We start from the raw sequence: 16,597 nt of genomic DNA, 5'->3' as shown, positions 1-16,597 counted from the left end.
AATTCCGGGCTCAGGGCTCTGGGCTTATAGGACCTCTCCTCGCTCTCTCCTCTTGGGCAGTAAGACCATTGCCGTGCATTTCTTCAGGGCTCGTGCAGCCTCCAGAAGCAAAGAGGTGTTGACAGAGCATTTGAAATGCCCACAAGTTCAGAGCCTCCTGGCCCCATTTAGGACCAAACATCCCAGGCCGCCCTCCCACAGAGCCCACGGAGATCTAGCCATACCTCCTGCCACCTGAGAAGCTTCCACTGGCCACCCCAGACACAAATCCAGAAAAGGACACGTGTAGCCGCTGCCCAAAGCCCACTTGTGCCCTGTCCACAGCTTAATAACTCACAAGTGCCCTAATCTGCGTTTTTAGTGAGAACATTCCCGTCCCCACTCAGAAAAGTCATTTGCATCCCCCATGCAGGGCCCCTGACTGCTATATTAATCTCCCCATTTGTCCCCTCCTGAGTCATCTAATATTACTGCTGGCTAATTAAAACATCAAAGCCCCAGGTACAACAGCCCTGCCAGGGACCTCCTAATGCCTGGTTTCAAGTGTGCAGCCCAGCACAGCCCAGGGTGGAAAGGCACGGCTCACGCCCGGGCCCCCAGTTTCTCAGCTCATAGTGACCACCCCTCGCACAACTGGAACCTCAGCAGACGGCCTCTTTCCCAATGCCGGTTACGTCCCTCCTGCCGTACCCTGCCCAGCTGCTGGCTGCTCACCCACCGGCCGCAGCCCACACCTCCTCCTCCCGCCTCCCTGTGCTCCCCACCTGTCGGCCCTCCCACCCCCTGCACGGGTCCTGGGCCCGACCCCAGCGCCAGCACTGCGTCTGATACCCACCCCGACCCCGGTCTGGGTTCCAGCCACTCCCCAGCCCCTGGGGCCGGCATGGGGATGGTCAAGAGAGTTTGCAAACTGGCTGCGTGATGTTCAGTCTTCAGGGAGGACGGCCGGGGTGCCTCCCACTTGGGCGAGATCCGATTTTTTTGGGGGTGGGGGGTTCTCCTGGCTGCAGGCTGCTGGCATAGTCAGAGGAATTAGTCGCTACCAAATCCTGCCCAAAGGTGTGATGTCCATCACCTGCGTATCGGCTGGAGGAGACCGTAGTGGAGACAGAGCTTAAAGAAGCACTGGGGCTGTCTGGCCAGGCTTTCAAAGGAAGTGGCACTGTCCGTGTGGCTTCACGAGGGGACAGAAGGAAAATAGCTTGGAGCTTAGCAGGCAAGAAATACAAATGAGAGCGAAGGGAAGAATTCTTCCGCATCCTTCTTCTGCTCCTGGTGTGATCAGACTAGTCACACTTGTGGCGATGGTCGCACTGATAGGACTAACAGGTGTACTGTAGATGACTGTATAGATTATAGTGCTCTAGGGGCACCAGGGTGGCTCAGTGGGTTAAAGCCTCTGCCTTCAGCTCAGGTCATGAACCCAGAGTCCTGGGATCAAGCCCCACATTGGGCTCTCTGCTCAGCAGGGAGCCTGCTTCTCCCTCTCTCTCTGCCTGCCTCTCTGCCTACTTGTGATCTCTGTCTGTCAAATAAATAAATAAAATCTTTAAAAAAAAAAAAAAGATTATAGTGCCCTAGTCTTCTGGCGTGGATTAGAACGCCAGTAGCGGTATGCAGTGGCCAGCATTCAGGAGGTGATTGGATTCATCCAAGTGAAAGATGATGCTGGTCTGGCCAGGGAGAACAAGATCGGGAACGGGGAGGCGGTGGATTCTAGAGCTATTGAGAAGCTAAAATGGTTGGGCTTGGGGATGGATCAGGTGCACGGGATAAAGAGAATGATGTCCAGGATAGCTCCCACTCATGGCTTGCACAGGTAGATGGATGGTGAGGCCCAGCACTGAGATGGGAACCACTGGGGGTAACTGGATCTGGCCACCGCAGGGAGTCATGGTACCTCCCATGTGTTCTCTGCTATCACTTGCACGGTTCTGGAGGCTGTGACATGCTCTCACCTCAGGACCTTTGCATAGGCTGGTCTTTTGGCCTGCAAAAGACCAAAAGGTCTTGGTCTTCTCTCTTTGCCTGATTAACAACTATTTGCCCTTCAGGTCTTGATTCAGGAGTCAGATACCCTGAGTGAGGTGCCTCTCCTATGTGCTTCCACAGTCCCTTATACACTGCCAACATCCCACATTATAGTACCGTGCACTTGGTTATAATGACCGTGACAACTGTCGTCCCTCCCCCCACCCCGCAATGTACACTGAACTCCCTGAGGACAGAGATCACCTCTGTCTGGTTTGTCACTGTAGCCCTGGCCCTTGCAGCCTTGCTTAGAACATAGGAGATACTCAATAAACACATGCTGAATGAATGAATGAACAAATGAATAAATGAATTATGCATAATGACCAAGAGGCCAAGAGGCAGGAGAGTCTAGCAGTTGAGGACATGGTTTGCAGGGCAGACTGCCAGGATTCGATGCCTGGCTCCAGTGTACTAGCTGTGTGACCTCGGACAACCTAATTAACCTCTCTGTGCCTCAGTTTCCTCATCTGTAAAATGGGCATGATAAGATTTTACTTGACATATAGTAAGTGCTTCTTGAATGCCAGTTTTCAGTATTAGCCCTTCGGTGTAGTCTATGATTTCTTTCCTGGACTCAGCCCACTAAATGGTAATTCATAGCTTCCTCACCCACCTGAGTTCTCCCAAGCCAAAAAAATGAGGACCCATCTCCTGGCGCTAACCACACTCCTACACTTCCAGCCACACTGGCCTTCTTGCTGATCCTTTGAAGCTTATCCCTACCTCATGGCCTTTGCACTTGCCTTTCTCCTCTCATCATCATATATCCTTATCACTAACTGATATTCTGTCATTCATTTATGGCTTTACTTATGATTTATCTCCACTTCTCTCCTATCAGTGTGCCAGGGCACTTTCTGTCTTGTTCACTACAGTGTCCCCAGTGCCTAACAATGCCTAGCACACAGTAGGTGCTCAATAAATACCATTTGAATGTGTGAAAACCCTGCCGCAAGGTCACTGTGCAGTGCTCCATTCTTTGGCATGACTGTCACTCCACACTCGCTTGTCTTCCCTCTCTCGCTCAGCTGACGTGGCAGGGTGTGCCTGCTGCCTCTCCCTTCCAGTTGCTGACTGAGTGACGCTTGTCTGATGCATAGGCAGGTAGACAATTACTCAGAAACACCTCAGACTGAACGTAATCTTTATTAATGAGGTCTAAACTGGACAGGCCAACATTGGCGAGCCCAGGACTTATCCCCCACCGCTGGCTGGGCATTTTGTATATGGAAGTGAAGACAAATGGGGGACTGAAATTGTTCAACACGGAGGGGCCCGTCAGTGCAAAGGCCCTGAGGCAGGGACTCACTTGGCATTTTTGAAAGGCAGAAACCTGAAATTTGGGTGAAATATTCTATGCTTCAAAAGTTTCTCATTGAATCTTTTCTGTTTTCCTAGTACTCACTAGAAGTAGTGAGTTTGGACTGTATGTAGCAGGAAAGCCCAAACATCCAAAAAACTTGACCTAGCTTCAGGTTTGATTCCTCAGCCCTGAAAGCTGGTACCATTCAGAGAAGCCGACAGCGTCCCTTGGATATTTCCTCATTCAACAAACATTCAGTGAGGTCCTGCTATATGCTGGGACCTGTACTAGACACCAGAGAGGCCACCTTTGAGTTCCTGGCCCCTCCCTGCAGAACAGAACCCAGAAGGCTTTTTCACAGTGCCTCCTTCTGCATAGACAGAGGGACCAGGTTCCCAGCCACCTTGCATGCGTCACCCTGGGAGAATGAGTCCTTACTCTGTGCAGATACTTAGTGACTCTGAAAGATGCCAGGAAAAGCGACTCTTTACTCCCCATCCCCGTGGAGACAGTTTTCCAGTGCCCTCAGGACCCTGTCTAATGTCCCATCCTTCCTTCTCTCCTCAAGCCCCCTGCCTCGGGAAAACAGTCTCCCACAAAGAATGGCAGCCCCTCCAAGTGCCCCCGCTTCCTCAAGGTCAAGAACTGGGAGACTGACGTGGTTCTCACCGACACCCTTCACCTTAAGAGCACACTGGTGAGTATGCCCGCAGAATGTAGACCCAGCTCACACTAACTGCATTTGGTGTTGGCTAAGTCTTTGTGGTGGGGACTGTCCTGTGCACTGTGGGGGGTTTACCATCACTCCTGACCTGTCCCCACAAGATGCCAGTCACCCCGCTGAAGTTCTGACAACAAAAATGTCTCCAGATATCACTCAGTGTCCCCTGGGTGGGAAATCCACTCTCATTTGAGAACTGCTGATAGCTACTGACTCACTCATGGCAATACTTTTTATTACTAAATATTTTTTAGTATTAATATTATTAATATTTTATTGGGTACCTTGAACCCAAAAGAATCCAAGCAGAGGAGTTGCTCATTCCAAACACATTTTCTCTGTCTCTCACTGCCTGACCACTAATGAAATATGGAACTAGCCCTTCCTTGCTTTCACTGTGTGTCAGCTGAACTTTTATATCATATTTCTTTTTAATAGCCAGCCAGGCAACATGTTGCTTTACACTTTTGTTGAAAATGACCCTCTTGGAAGAATACTGTATTGGTTAGCTATTGCTGTGTGACGAACATCCCCGAAACTCAGTGGCTTAAAAACAACAATCACTTGTTATTTTTCAAAAGTCCGCAGATTGGCTTGGTGGTCTTGTCTCAATTGATCTCAAGCATCAGCAGTCCACCTGAGAGGCCAGCTGTGGGTGGGCTGGTCTGGGTGACCTCAACTAGGATAACTCTACTCTGTTTCATGTGATCTCTCATCCTCCGACAAGCTAACTTGGCCTTGTTCCCGTGGTGGTTGCGAGGTTTTCAGAGAGAATGAGCAGAAGCACATGAGACCTCTTGAGGCCTAGGCATGGGGTGGACCCAGCCTCACCTCTGCCGTTTTCTATTGGCTAAAACCAGCTCACATTCAAGGAAAGAGGATTTAGACTCCATCCCTCAATGAGAATTGCTATTAAGTCACACTGCAAAGGGTGTGACTATAGGGCACAGAAGAATTGGGGCTACTTTTTTGCAGTCAGCGTCCCACAGATGTGTTTGAATGAGTGACTATAACATGAATCGTGTACATGATTCCATGGTCAACATGGAATCAAAAAAGTACTTAGGTACCAGTGAATCTGATTCCCGGGGAGTGCCAATCAGAAAGCCCCTCTTCCCCTCGTTGAGTAGAGCAAACATTTTTAGAACCTTAAAACCCTGTCTATCTTCCCCTTAACTGATGACCGCATCCTACAATTATTTGAAGCTGGTACTTGAGAAATCCCATCTGGGAATTAAAGGCCAGATAAACTCCACAACAAACATCAGATCCAGGCCCACAGCCCCCCTTGTGCTAAAACCAAGCGATCCTCCAACTCTCTCTTTTCCCTCCAGGAAACAGGGTGCACCGAGCACATCTGTATGGGCTCCATCATGCTCCCTTCTCAGCAAATACGAAGGCCTGAAGACGTCCGCACGAAAGAACAGCTCTTCCCTCTCGCCAAAGAGTTCATTGATCAGTACTACTCGTCAATTAAAAGGCAAGTGTGTGTTGACTCTGGGACCCCGGGGTCAATTACCGAGTACCAGGACAAAGACTTCAGCCCCAGCACTACAATAGCTGAACCAAGATCTAATCATGAAGGCTCTGCCCTCCACACACACAAGTTGAAAGCTGGTGGCTCCAGGGCCACATCTGGCCCCCAGAAATGTCTCTGTTTGGCCTGCAAAGCATTGTTTAAATTTGAAGCATTTCACGTAATTCCATGTCTAGGCATACTACCTTAAAGAAACTCTCACAAGAAACTCTCTTGTTCACCAGAAGACATACATAAAAATGTTTGCTAAAATATTGTTATTAGCAGGGAAAAAAATTAAAATCAAAGAACCAACAGGAAATCACCTCAACTCCTTCAACAGGAGAATGTTTGAGTAACTGGTGGTATTTTCCAAGTCGTGGAATATTATACAGCTGCAAAAAATGAGCCAGTCAGCACCCAGCATGTTCATGGGCACAAAGCTTGCAAATAACTACACCAAAAGGAAGAAAGACTAAGTTTGTAAAATAATACATTCCGGGTAGCACCCTTTATATAAACTTTTTAAACATAACAGAATAGGGACGCCTGGGTGGCTCAGTGGGTTAAAGCCTCTGCCTTTGGCTCAGGTTGTGATCCCTGGGATGGAGCCCTACATCGGGCTCTCTGCTCAGCAGGGAGCCTGCTTCCCTTCCTATCTCTCTGCCTGCCTCTCTGCCTACCTGTGATCTCTGTCTGTCAAATAAATAAATAAAATCTTAAAAAAAAAAAATAAACATAATAGAGTAATGCTGTACGTGATTTAGGGAATATTTATACATGTGACAAATATATAAAGAAAAGTATGAGATGGGGCTCCCTGGGTGGTTCAGTTGGTCGAGCGACTGACCCCTGAATCAGCTTAGGTTGTGACCTCAGGGTCGTGAGATCGAGCCCCACATCAGGCTCTGCACTCAGCACAGAGTGTGGTTGGGATTCTCTCCCTCTCTGCTCCTCCCCCCACTTGAGCATGTGCACGTGCACACTCTCACATCCTGAAATAGATAAATAAATCTAAAAAAAAAAGAAAGAAAGCAAGCATGAGACACTTTTGGGAAGAAAGTGGGTTATAATGGGAACATTGTCTCCAAGGAACTATAATATTTCTCATTTGTTATTTCTTAGGCCTGGGTCATCATTATATATACTATTCTCAATACTTTTTTGTAAGCCCCAAATTTTTCATAATAATATTTTCAACTTCCTAAAATTGAATTCCTTGTCATCATTTAAAATTTAGAAGAGTTCTCTTTAAAAATCAGATTTCCAGGGGTTCCTGGGTGGCTCAGTCGCTTAAGCATCTATCTGCCTTTGCCTTAGGTCATGACTCCAGGACCCTGGGATTGAGCCCCACATTGGCTCCCTGCTCAGCAGGGAGCCTGCTTCTCCCTCTCCTGCTCCCCCTGCTTGTGTTCCCTCTCCATCAAATAAATAAGTAAAATATTTAAAAATAAATCAAAAGTAAACTAAATTATAAATTTTAAAAAATCAGATTTCCAGGAGCACCTGGCTGGCTCAGCTGGTGAAGCACATGACTCTTGACCTTGGGGTTATAAGTTTGAGGCCCACCTTGGATGTAGAGATTACTTAAAAATCAAATCTTTAAAAATAAATAAATAGATACAGAAAAATAAAAATCAGATTTCTAGTTTCTCTTGAAATGAGACTTGGCCTCCTTGGGCCCCCATTCCTGCCAGCAGAGTGCTAGCTACCCCCTTTGAACCAGACGTAGGCTCGCCCGCTGGCCATAGTCCCCACCCAGCCAGTTCGGTCACTGCTGGGCCTTTGTGGGCATCTGAGTTCGCAGTCTGCTTGTGCTTGAACTCAACTGGGCTGTGTCCACATACCAGCCCAGACTTGCTGTGGCTTTTGCCCTCCTGGAATGGTTCGCTCCTTCCACTGACCCCTAATTCAGGAGAGAAGGTGACACTCCCATGTCCCTTCCTTCCTCACTCAGATTTGGCTCCAAAGCGCACACAGAGAGGCTGGAAGAGGTGAACAAAGAGATTGAAACCACGGGCACCTACCAGCTCAAAGACACGGAGCTCATCTATGGGGCAAAGCATGCCTGGCGGAATGCGTCCCGCTGCGTTGGCAGGATCCAGTGGTCCAAGCTGCAGGTAGGCAGTGAGCTCCTTGGTGGGTGGGGAGGGAAGAGCCTTACCAAGGGTCAGCTCTTTCCAGGGGTACCTGGAAGTCACAGTGAGATAGTGGGTGGTGGTCACAGGGACCCAGATTCTCAGGTCATGACCGACTCTGCCTCATAGTCATGTCTCATTGAGCCAACACAGTGTTTTGTTTTGTTTTTTAAAGGAACTTGCACATCTATCGGTGAGACTTATGCTCTCCACTTTACCACAGACCCTACCATTCTCTTTTGCGTTCCTCCTACTCTCTGATTTATATTCTCTGTGTACTCACTGAAAGCATTAGATTCTGCATCCTCTGCTAAAATTTCTACCCCCCCCCCCACCGCACCCCACAGGAATAGTCTGAAATTGCAGGTAGTTTCGTTATCAAGACCAAGGGAGGTTTGTTTGATTGTTATTTGTTTTGTTTTTAAATCCCTGATCCCTAGTAACTCAGCGGGAAATATATCCAGCCCACCCAAGTCTCTCCTTTACGCATCATCCTGTAGCCACCTGTACCTACACACCATGCCTGCTTTCAGGGGGGTTTTCCTGGTTTGATGGACTGGTTATTAGGATAGAGAAACACACACACACACTATAAAACCCAACCCGCCCAGGTCTCATTAGCAGAGTGCTCGCTCTCCGAGTGGGACAGCAGGTGGAGTGGGCCCTGGGTTCTCCTCGGCTGCCCTGGGGGAGCCGAGGAGGGAGGGAGGAGGCACCCATTCTCACCACGTGCCCCTGGCAGGTGTTTGATGCCCGCGACTGCACCACGGCCCACGGGATGTTCAACTACATCTGCAACCACATCAAGTATGCCACCAACAAAGGGAACCTCAGGTGAGCCTGCCAGCTTGCGGGAGAGGCGTCTGAAGTCCCCAAAGCATTGACCCTTGGGTCTGGAGTTGGCTCGTCTGCCAAGGAAATGCTCCCCCTCTCCTCTCGGGGAGAGGTGCCCAGCTGGGAGAGGTGTCCTGGCTGCTTTGTCCCACCTGCCATACTCTTGGGACTCTTGCATGGGTTGCAAAGCTGCAGCGGCCAAAATCACGTTCAACCCACAGTTTGGTATCAACCCTGTGGAAAGGGCAGGAAAGGGTGTTTCCCATTCCCAGGACTCGGAAAATCCCAGTGCCAGTGGTGACCTGCTTGTACCAGCTCCTGCGGTAGCCTGGGGCTGTCTTAGAATGTTCCTGGATTTAAAAGACAATGTCTCTTCCTGTTGCGGTGGGCATGGCTCCTTCAGGTTCCACCAAGCCGAGCCACACCTTGGACTCCTCTCGCCCCAAACAAAGAACAATGCCCCGGGCAGCAGGCTAAGGCAGGGAGGCTCCGGCGTGGGCTGGTGGCTTCCGCGCTGGCAAGTTGCTGCTGGATGGAACAGCGGGGGCCCTGCAGCTGGCCAGTTCTATTTGTCAGGCTTCTGCCCTGTCAGGTTCTGGCCCAGCATCTGGTCCCAGCTGCTGAGGACCAGCCCCGTGGTGGGTCCCGGTGTGCCACTGTAGGGAGAGTCCCTGAAAGGAGATGCAGATTCCCTGCACTGAACTCATCCCCATAGTGGCTTGCTTGCATGAAGCATGAGTTTTTCTGGCCATGTCCCTTCCTTGAGAAGGAAACACCGTTCCAGCTGAGCCCGCCAGGGGGGAAGGAGGCTCTAACAGAAGCCCGGAGCCTGCTTGGGGAATCGGTCTTTCAATCTTTTCCTAAAAGACCTCAAAGCTCGGAGAACATCAAAGAACCGTATTCTATATCCTGAGTGTCAAAGGAGAACCCCGTGAGGTCTCAGTCCTCCAGGAGCTTAGGGGCTGTTCTGGTAGTTTCTAAATGGTGCTATTACAAAGCAATATTGGAGGGGGGGGGTCACCAAAAGCCAGACAGTGCACCTCCCCTTTTTTTAGTTATTAATTGTGGGGCTTCTTGAGATCTTCTCCTAAAGAAAATATTCAACTGGTTCTCTCTCTCTCTCTTTTTTTTTTTTTTGACAACCACACATCTGGACATGATAGGAAGGCCAGCAGAGAATGTATACCATATACAGAAATAATCTAGCCATAACAGAAGAAGCAGGCAAAGGAGAAGAAGGGAGGGAGAGGGAGATGTAAGGCGTTCAATCTGCCATTCAGTGAAATTATGTTTAGGAGACATAAATGGGTTCTGTTTCTCCTGTTGGTCTCAGTTCCCGCACACAGAGTAAGCATTCCACCCGCTGAGTGTGATTCTGGTGTTTCTAAACACGCTTTTTAAATATATATGTTACACAAACACCCTTTATCTGGTGCTCAACCAAAGAAACAGCAGCGTGTTTTACTGCTGAAGGGAATGCTGTCAGTTTGACTCATTCTGTGTTCATCTCCAATATGGCGCCCTTGCTAGGCTGCTGTTGAGAGCACTCTTGGCTCCGTGGGACGCCTACCTTCAGCCCTCGTTCTAGACTCATCCCCACCTGGTGCAATGCACCTTCCCTGCAGTAGTAACTGAAATACAGTCTTAGGCATACGGTAAGACCCACAGGTACTCAGAAAGGAGGTGGCCCTGGGAACAGATAAGACGGGATGCTTTGTAGAGGAAGTGAATCTGAGTCCGGCCTTGAATTTGGGCACATGACAGCAGAGAAGGGTTCCGCCAACATGGGCAGCAGGGCCACATTGCAGTGGCAGAATGTGTAGAGGAGGAGATCTCTAAGCAATGGGCTAGACCTGCCCCATGATCCTCACGTGGACACAAGCCAGGGTGGCGGCTCCCCTAGCCTGGGATTGAGTCCGCAGATGGCGCTGACGAGTCAGGGTGGCCGGAGCTCCTGGGATGAGTTCACATTGAACCACGTTGTGAAGAAGTCATTCTCCTTTCTATTGTTTTCAATCCTTCTGATGATGCTAAAGAGGAAGTCTCAGTTTGGTGAGGAAACCTCCATAACACCTCTCTATTGCTGCTGATCTCCCCATCAGAGGTGCTCCCCAGAGCACAACACCTTCCTGCAATGTAATAACGGTATATGGTCTCCTAGCTACCTGTTTAGGTAGGCGAGGCCAGTGGCGATCTCCGGTTTTCGTTTAAAGCGAATAAATAGGAGTGCAGGGGAAGCACTAGGGGTTCTTCTTAGCTGTAGGTGTGTAGACTTCCGAATGGTACTGGGGGTGGGCGGGTGGGGCGAGAAGTTAAAGTTGGAGATAAGAGCGAGACTGGAACTGGGAATCAGTGGTGGCTCTTAGAGGGAAGGAGGATCTCACATTGTTTCTCCGCAGATCACCTCCTGCCAAAGACCCCTGGGAAACTAGCCCACGTCAAGAGTGATTGAGTCTCCACTTAGGGCAGCAATCTTTGCTTTTCTGTAGGCTGGCGTGGGACCTCCCATCCTCCACCCTGCCTCAGACCAGTGCTCCTGTGGAGGAACAGGACATAGTCCCTCCCTTCCAACAGCAGCTCTGTGGTCCCTTGGGGACCTTGGCACAGAGGTCATTCATCCTGAGCCTCACGCACGGGGTGACACCCTTTCCAGCAAGTCCGTGAGGCTTAAGCCCCACCCTGACAGCACATGTCCCCCTCTCTCCGCCCCAGGTCTGCCATCACCATATTTCCGCAGAGGACCGACGGCAAGCACGATTTCCGGGTCTGGAACTCCCAGCTCATCCGCTATGCCGGCTACAAGCAACCCGATGGCTCTATCCTTGGGGACCCAGCCAATGTGGAATTCACAGAGGTATGTGCCCCCGTGGCCCCCGCCTGGGCTCTAAATCCCCCAAACTGGCTTCATCCACAACCTTTTCTTACTTTAATGTGATCGTCATAGGGAAAGCGGCCAGTGGGGTACCACTGACTCCTCTCCAGACCTCCTGCTCCTTTTGGCTGCCCCTACTCCGTCTGGTGCCCTTCCAGCTGGCCATTTGGTCATCTTCATCCATTACCTCCCCCAGCTCTCATGATAGGAACTGTTGTCCCACTTCCCAGATGACTAGACTGAGTCTCACCGTAGCCCAGTGAGTTACCCAAAGCCACCAAATGAGCACAGAGAAAGCTGGACATGCAGTCCACATCTGCCTCCCACGAGCCGGAGAGGAGCTGACACGCATACCGGTTCTGAGCCCGGTAATACATCAGACTCCTATCATTCATTCATCCGTTTACCCGGGTCTACCTACCCAGCCCTTCTTTGGATGGGCTTGTCTCTGCATCGTACCAAGATGACCCCAGTTTCTGGTGGCCCAAGTCAGTTCATAAAAGCTGGCAGGAAAATGAACACCACCATCTCCCCATCTGTGGGGCTGCAGACAGGTAGCACAGGAAATGCACAGGAGCTTCTCGCACCTGTGCCCGTAGGAGACACCGCAGGCAGACCCATGCTCCTGGGCACACAGCCCAGCTCCCCTCTTACTTATCACCCGCTCATCCCCAGCTGAAGTTCATCTCTGTTCTTTCGTCAAACACCGCCCCTCAGGACAGAGCTGGCAAGACCAAATGCTTCTCCAGTCCCTCAAGACAGCTGACTTCATTTGCATGTGGCTTTTCTTATTAAAATACTATTATGGAGGAGAAGGGGCTGTAACCAGGGCGACCAGGAGTTGCACCTGTGCCGATTCCGACTCAGCCAGACTCTCGGCTCCACTTGGCTGAGCGCTAACTGCAAAGTTGGCTGACCTTGTCCTCCTGGCCACCGGAACAGAAATGCCACAGCATCTTCTTCCCCTTCTGTCTCCAGAAACCTTGCTGACAGCCCGTGTTTTCCTAAGCCCCTGATTTCGTGCTTCCTCTTTCTATGGACACTGCAGACAGAAACACCCCAAACATAACCATAACCGTGTCTTTTGAAACCCACTCTCCCTGTGCTGTCCAGTGGGGCAGCCCCTGGCCACATGTGGCTGGTGAGCCCCAGAAAAATCCAAATTGAGGTGTGTCGTAAGTGTAACACCAGATCTCGAAGATTGAGAACAAGACAGAGAGTGGAAGATAGCTCATTAATAATTTTCATCTTGATTACATATTGAAATAATATTGTAGATAATTTTAGACTATTATATTTATTAAAAATTAATATACCAATTGAATTAATAAGTGTATTGACATTTGTTAAATGTCTTTTATTATAGTAATATTAATAATGTATTTAAGAATTTATCATGACATTAATGATTAATACATTTAATTATATGTTATATATATTTGATATATTGGATAACTATATTACATATTTAACGTAAATGTTAAATATATTATTAGAATATATATATATATATTGCTATTGGTACTGTATTTAATATAATATTGGTAAGTTAATATTGATATAATAAATATTATAATTATGATGATAATTAGTAATCTAATATTATTGAAATTAAAATATATTATTTAAATGAGCCTATTATCGAAATTATTTCACTTGCTTTATATTTGGGCTCCTTTTTCACTTTTTTAAATGTAGCTACTAAAGGGGAGCCTGGGTAGCTCAGTCGGTTAAATGTCTGCTTTCGGCTCAGATTATGAGGGATCGAGCTCCATATCAGGCTCCCTGACCAGCAGGGAGTCTGCTTCTCCCACTCACTCTTCGTCTCTCTCTCTCTCTTAAATAAATAAAATCTTATTTAAAAAATTAAAATTTAAGGGCCACCTCAGTGGCTCAGTCGTTAGGCGTCTGCCTTCAGTCCGGGTCATGGTTTCAGGGTCCTGGGTTCGGGCCCTGCATGGGGAGGGGGGTCCCTGCTCAGCGGAAAGCCTCTCCCACTCCCCCTGCTTGTGTTTCCTCTCTGACTCTGTCTCTCTCTGTCAAGTAAATAAGTAAAATCTTTTTAAACAATTAAAATTTAAAAATTAAATTAAATTACATGTAGCTACTAAAAAATTTTCAATTACCTATGTGGCTTGCTTTATATTTCGATTCAACATCTGCTCTAACAGATGCATTTATGCACAAATTCTAATCATTCCACCCTCATCAAATGTGGTAGGTTCTCTATCTCAGAGTACCCAATGCACACAGTTCCAGAGTGAGTACCTAGGATGTACCAGACCCTGGGCTTGAGGGTGGTGTGTAGATAAAACAGTCAGATTCCTTTCTTGCCATCCGGGAGTCCCTAGTGGACAAGAACAACTTGGCCCAGAGCCTCCAGAGGAAAGTGCCATTGGCTGGCTTGCACTGGGATCTCTGGGCCTCCTCCCCCCGCTGCTGTGGCTAGGGAGCCTGGGGTACGGTAGCAGTGGAGGTGGTGTGACCTGGCCACTTCTGGTTGCAGATCTGCGTCCAGCAGGGCTGGAAACCCCCAAGGGGCCGCTTCGACGTCCTGCCACTCCTGCTCCAGGCCAACGGCAACGACCCCGAGTTGTTCCAGATTCCCCCAGAGCTGGTGTTGGAAGTGCCTATTAGGCACCCCAAGTAAGAAGAACTGGCAGGGGGAGGGAGGTGGGGGAGGATTCACCCAGTGCCCCTCTCTGCCTCTCCCTAAGCCCCTAACTCTCCCTCTAGCCCAGACAGAGGCAGAAAGTGGGTCTTGGTTCCTTGCTCACAGTGGATTCCCCCAAGCAGTAAGTCCTCCTTGACCAGCCAGGAGATGACCATCTCTTCTGAGCCATAATCTCCCTCCTCACCCCACTCCTATGCAGTCAACTGGGACCTGCCCTTTTCCAGCCTTTTTCCAGCTTTCCAGAAAGCCAGAAGCACCTCCTGTCTTGTTGTGGGCACTCATTTTAAACAGAGCTGTTTAAAACTATGTGACCTGACGTGGGTCAAGTCCAGAAGGAATTTGGAGCCAGGAAGGAACTGTAAGAGCCGGGCCAGCAGCACGAGCAGAATTCACACTTTGAGAGTGAAGGAAATCCATAGTGAGACCCTGACCTTGGAGGCAAAATGGGGGTGGGGAGGGCAAAAAACTCAATAATCCAAATATTATTTTAATGCAATCTTTTTATAAAAATTAATTTTGTACCAAAAAATTTATCAAACTTTAATTTTTAAATGTTTATGTGAAAATTTTAAGTAAAGGCGGGATCCAGTTCAGGGCTGAAATTCAGGTAAAGCAAGCAAGGTGAGCCATGCCTGTGCAAGTGAGACCTGTCTTTATTTAAAGTTTTGATGGTTTGTTGTGGATTTTTTTTGGGGGGGGGGGTACTGATTTTGTTTGGAAAACATGGAGTTAATTTAGAATATAATGTAAAAAAAAAAAAAAAAAAAAAAAGTACTGGTCTTGATTACTGAGTTTGTTAGAGCCGTCTTAAATTTTGCACCCAAGGCTAGAGCCTTAATGACTTCACCCTCGTCCCGTCCCTGGAGAGGGAGCCCCTGAAGCTCCTGAAGCTCCTGACACTGCCCAGTATCTGGGAACTCACCCAATCTTCCCGGTGAAACCTGGCCTACATTCATCAATGCATTCCATCAACATGGTTTATGAATCCTGCTCTGGGCCAGGCATTGTGCAGCCCTTCATAGCTGAGTTGGTCGCTGCCTCCATGGTGTTCTCCATCCCAAGAAGGAGAACTTGCACATACTCTTACCTAAATAAATATTTAATTCTAATAAAGTGCTACAAAAGAAATTGGATGATCCCCAGAGGCATCAAGTCACCTGACCCAGCCTAAACTGAGCATCAGGGAGGGCTTCCAGAGTAAGCAATAATTTAGCTGAGAATTAAAGGTTAGGTAAGGGCTGGGCAGACACAGAAGGAAGAGAAAGGATCCCGGGAGGAAGGACATGCCGTGCAAAGGCCCTGGGGTAGGAAGGAATTTGGCAAGACTCCCTTCCTCCTGAATTAGCTTTCAGAATGGGTTCGGGAGATCAGTGGCAGCCCAGTACAGGGGCTCCCAGGCTTGCATGTTCCTCCACATCACCTGGGAGACACATTAAAAATGTGTATCATTGGGCCCAGCTCTGGAGCCGGCGATCCTACTGGTCTGAAATGGAGCCCAGGGGTCAGGGACTGACCTAGCGAGGCCCAGGAGGCTGCTGGCATTTCCACATCCCCGGACTCCGACTGCCCCACCCACGCGTCTGCCTGAGAGTCTCCTGCCCCATGGTGACCTGGGCCGTGTCGCTGTTCGCAGGTTTGAGTGGTTCAAGGATCTGGGCCTGAAGTGGTATGGCCTCCCCGCTGTGTCCAACATGCTGCTGGAGATTGGCGGCCTGGAGTTCAGCGCCTGCCCCTTCAGCGGCTGGTACATGGGCACGGAGATCGGCGTCCGTGACTACTGTGACAACTCTCGATACAACATCCTGGAGGTGAGGTCCCTCCCTGGCCATCGCAATGGGCAGGCAGGAGGCAGAGGGGGCGGGCCCAGCGCTCTGTCGCCACGTCCGAGCTTTGGCTCTTGGAAACCCGAAGAGGTTAGAACAGAGGCTGCACCACGAGTGAACCCCCCGGTAATCCCAGATTGTCTGCGGCGGGAACAGCACAGGGGCTGTGAGCTAGGCACTGTGCCAAGCACTGTGTATTGCCTCTGCGTCTGATAATCCCCATTTCACAGGTGAGGAAGCTGAGGTCTTTCAGAGATTAGAGGACAAGATCAAGGTCACCCAGCTAGCCAGTGGCAGAGTGGGGATGAGAACTCAGTCTGACTTACAGTCCAAGTTCCTAACCATCCGGCTTACACAGCCTTTTATTAGAATGGTTTGAAAATGACCCATGAACTCGGGATGTTTCTTGCCTCTTTCCTGAAAAACAAGGCAGGAGGATTGGCGCTGGTGTGTCAGCATATGCACGTCTCTGTGGAGGGTCTGATTCCCTCCTTGGCTGAGTCATCCTCATCTACTAAGGGCTGCTAGGGTAGCGTCTGGAGCTCGAATCTGGCAGATGCCTCAGGATAGCTGTGGTCTTGCCAGCAACTGTTATTCCTAACAACTGTCTGCCGTGGCTGGCGGTGTTTCCAAAGGAGGCAAGAGAAACAGAGAAGTGAAGCACTGGGCCTGTGTCACACAG

At 49.3% G+C, this 16,597-nt stretch overlaps 1 protein-coding gene across 10 annotated transcripts in view; it reads left to right on the top strand.

Annotated features, from left to right (window-relative positions):
• The window catches only part of NOS1 (nitric oxide synthase 1), a 170,402-nt gene that overhangs the window by 113,527 nt on the left and 40,278 nt on the right, over positions 1-16,597 (top strand). For all 10 annotated transcript variants that reach the window (XM_013056573.2, XM_013056571.2, XM_045073742.1 and 7 more), the window contains 7 exons: positions 3,906-4,034; positions 5,393-5,538; positions 7,532-7,694; positions 8,455-8,546; positions 11,259-11,400; positions 13,925-14,064; positions 15,726-15,900. In XM_013056573.2, the coding sequence (XP_012912027.1) occupies positions 3,906-4,034; positions 5,393-5,538; positions 7,532-7,694; positions 8,455-8,546; positions 11,259-11,400; positions 13,925-14,064; positions 15,726-15,900 (987 nt within the window). The remainder of the gene's footprint in view (positions 1-3,905; positions 4,035-5,392; positions 5,539-7,531; positions 7,695-8,454; positions 8,547-11,258; positions 11,401-13,924; positions 14,065-15,725; positions 15,901-16,597) is intronic.

The sequence above is a fragment of the Mustela putorius genome, unplaced genomic scaffold (genome assembly GCF_011764305.1).
Source record: "Mustela putorius furo isolate JIRA1106 unplaced genomic scaffold, ASM1176430v1.1 tig00537248_pilon_pilon_pilon, whole genome shotgun sequence".
NCBI lineage: Eukaryota > Metazoa > Chordata > Mammalia > Carnivora > Mustelidae > Mustela > Mustela putorius.
The sequence above is the reverse complement of the archived record's forward strand: the minus strand, read 5'-3'. Positions and strand labels throughout refer to the sequence as shown.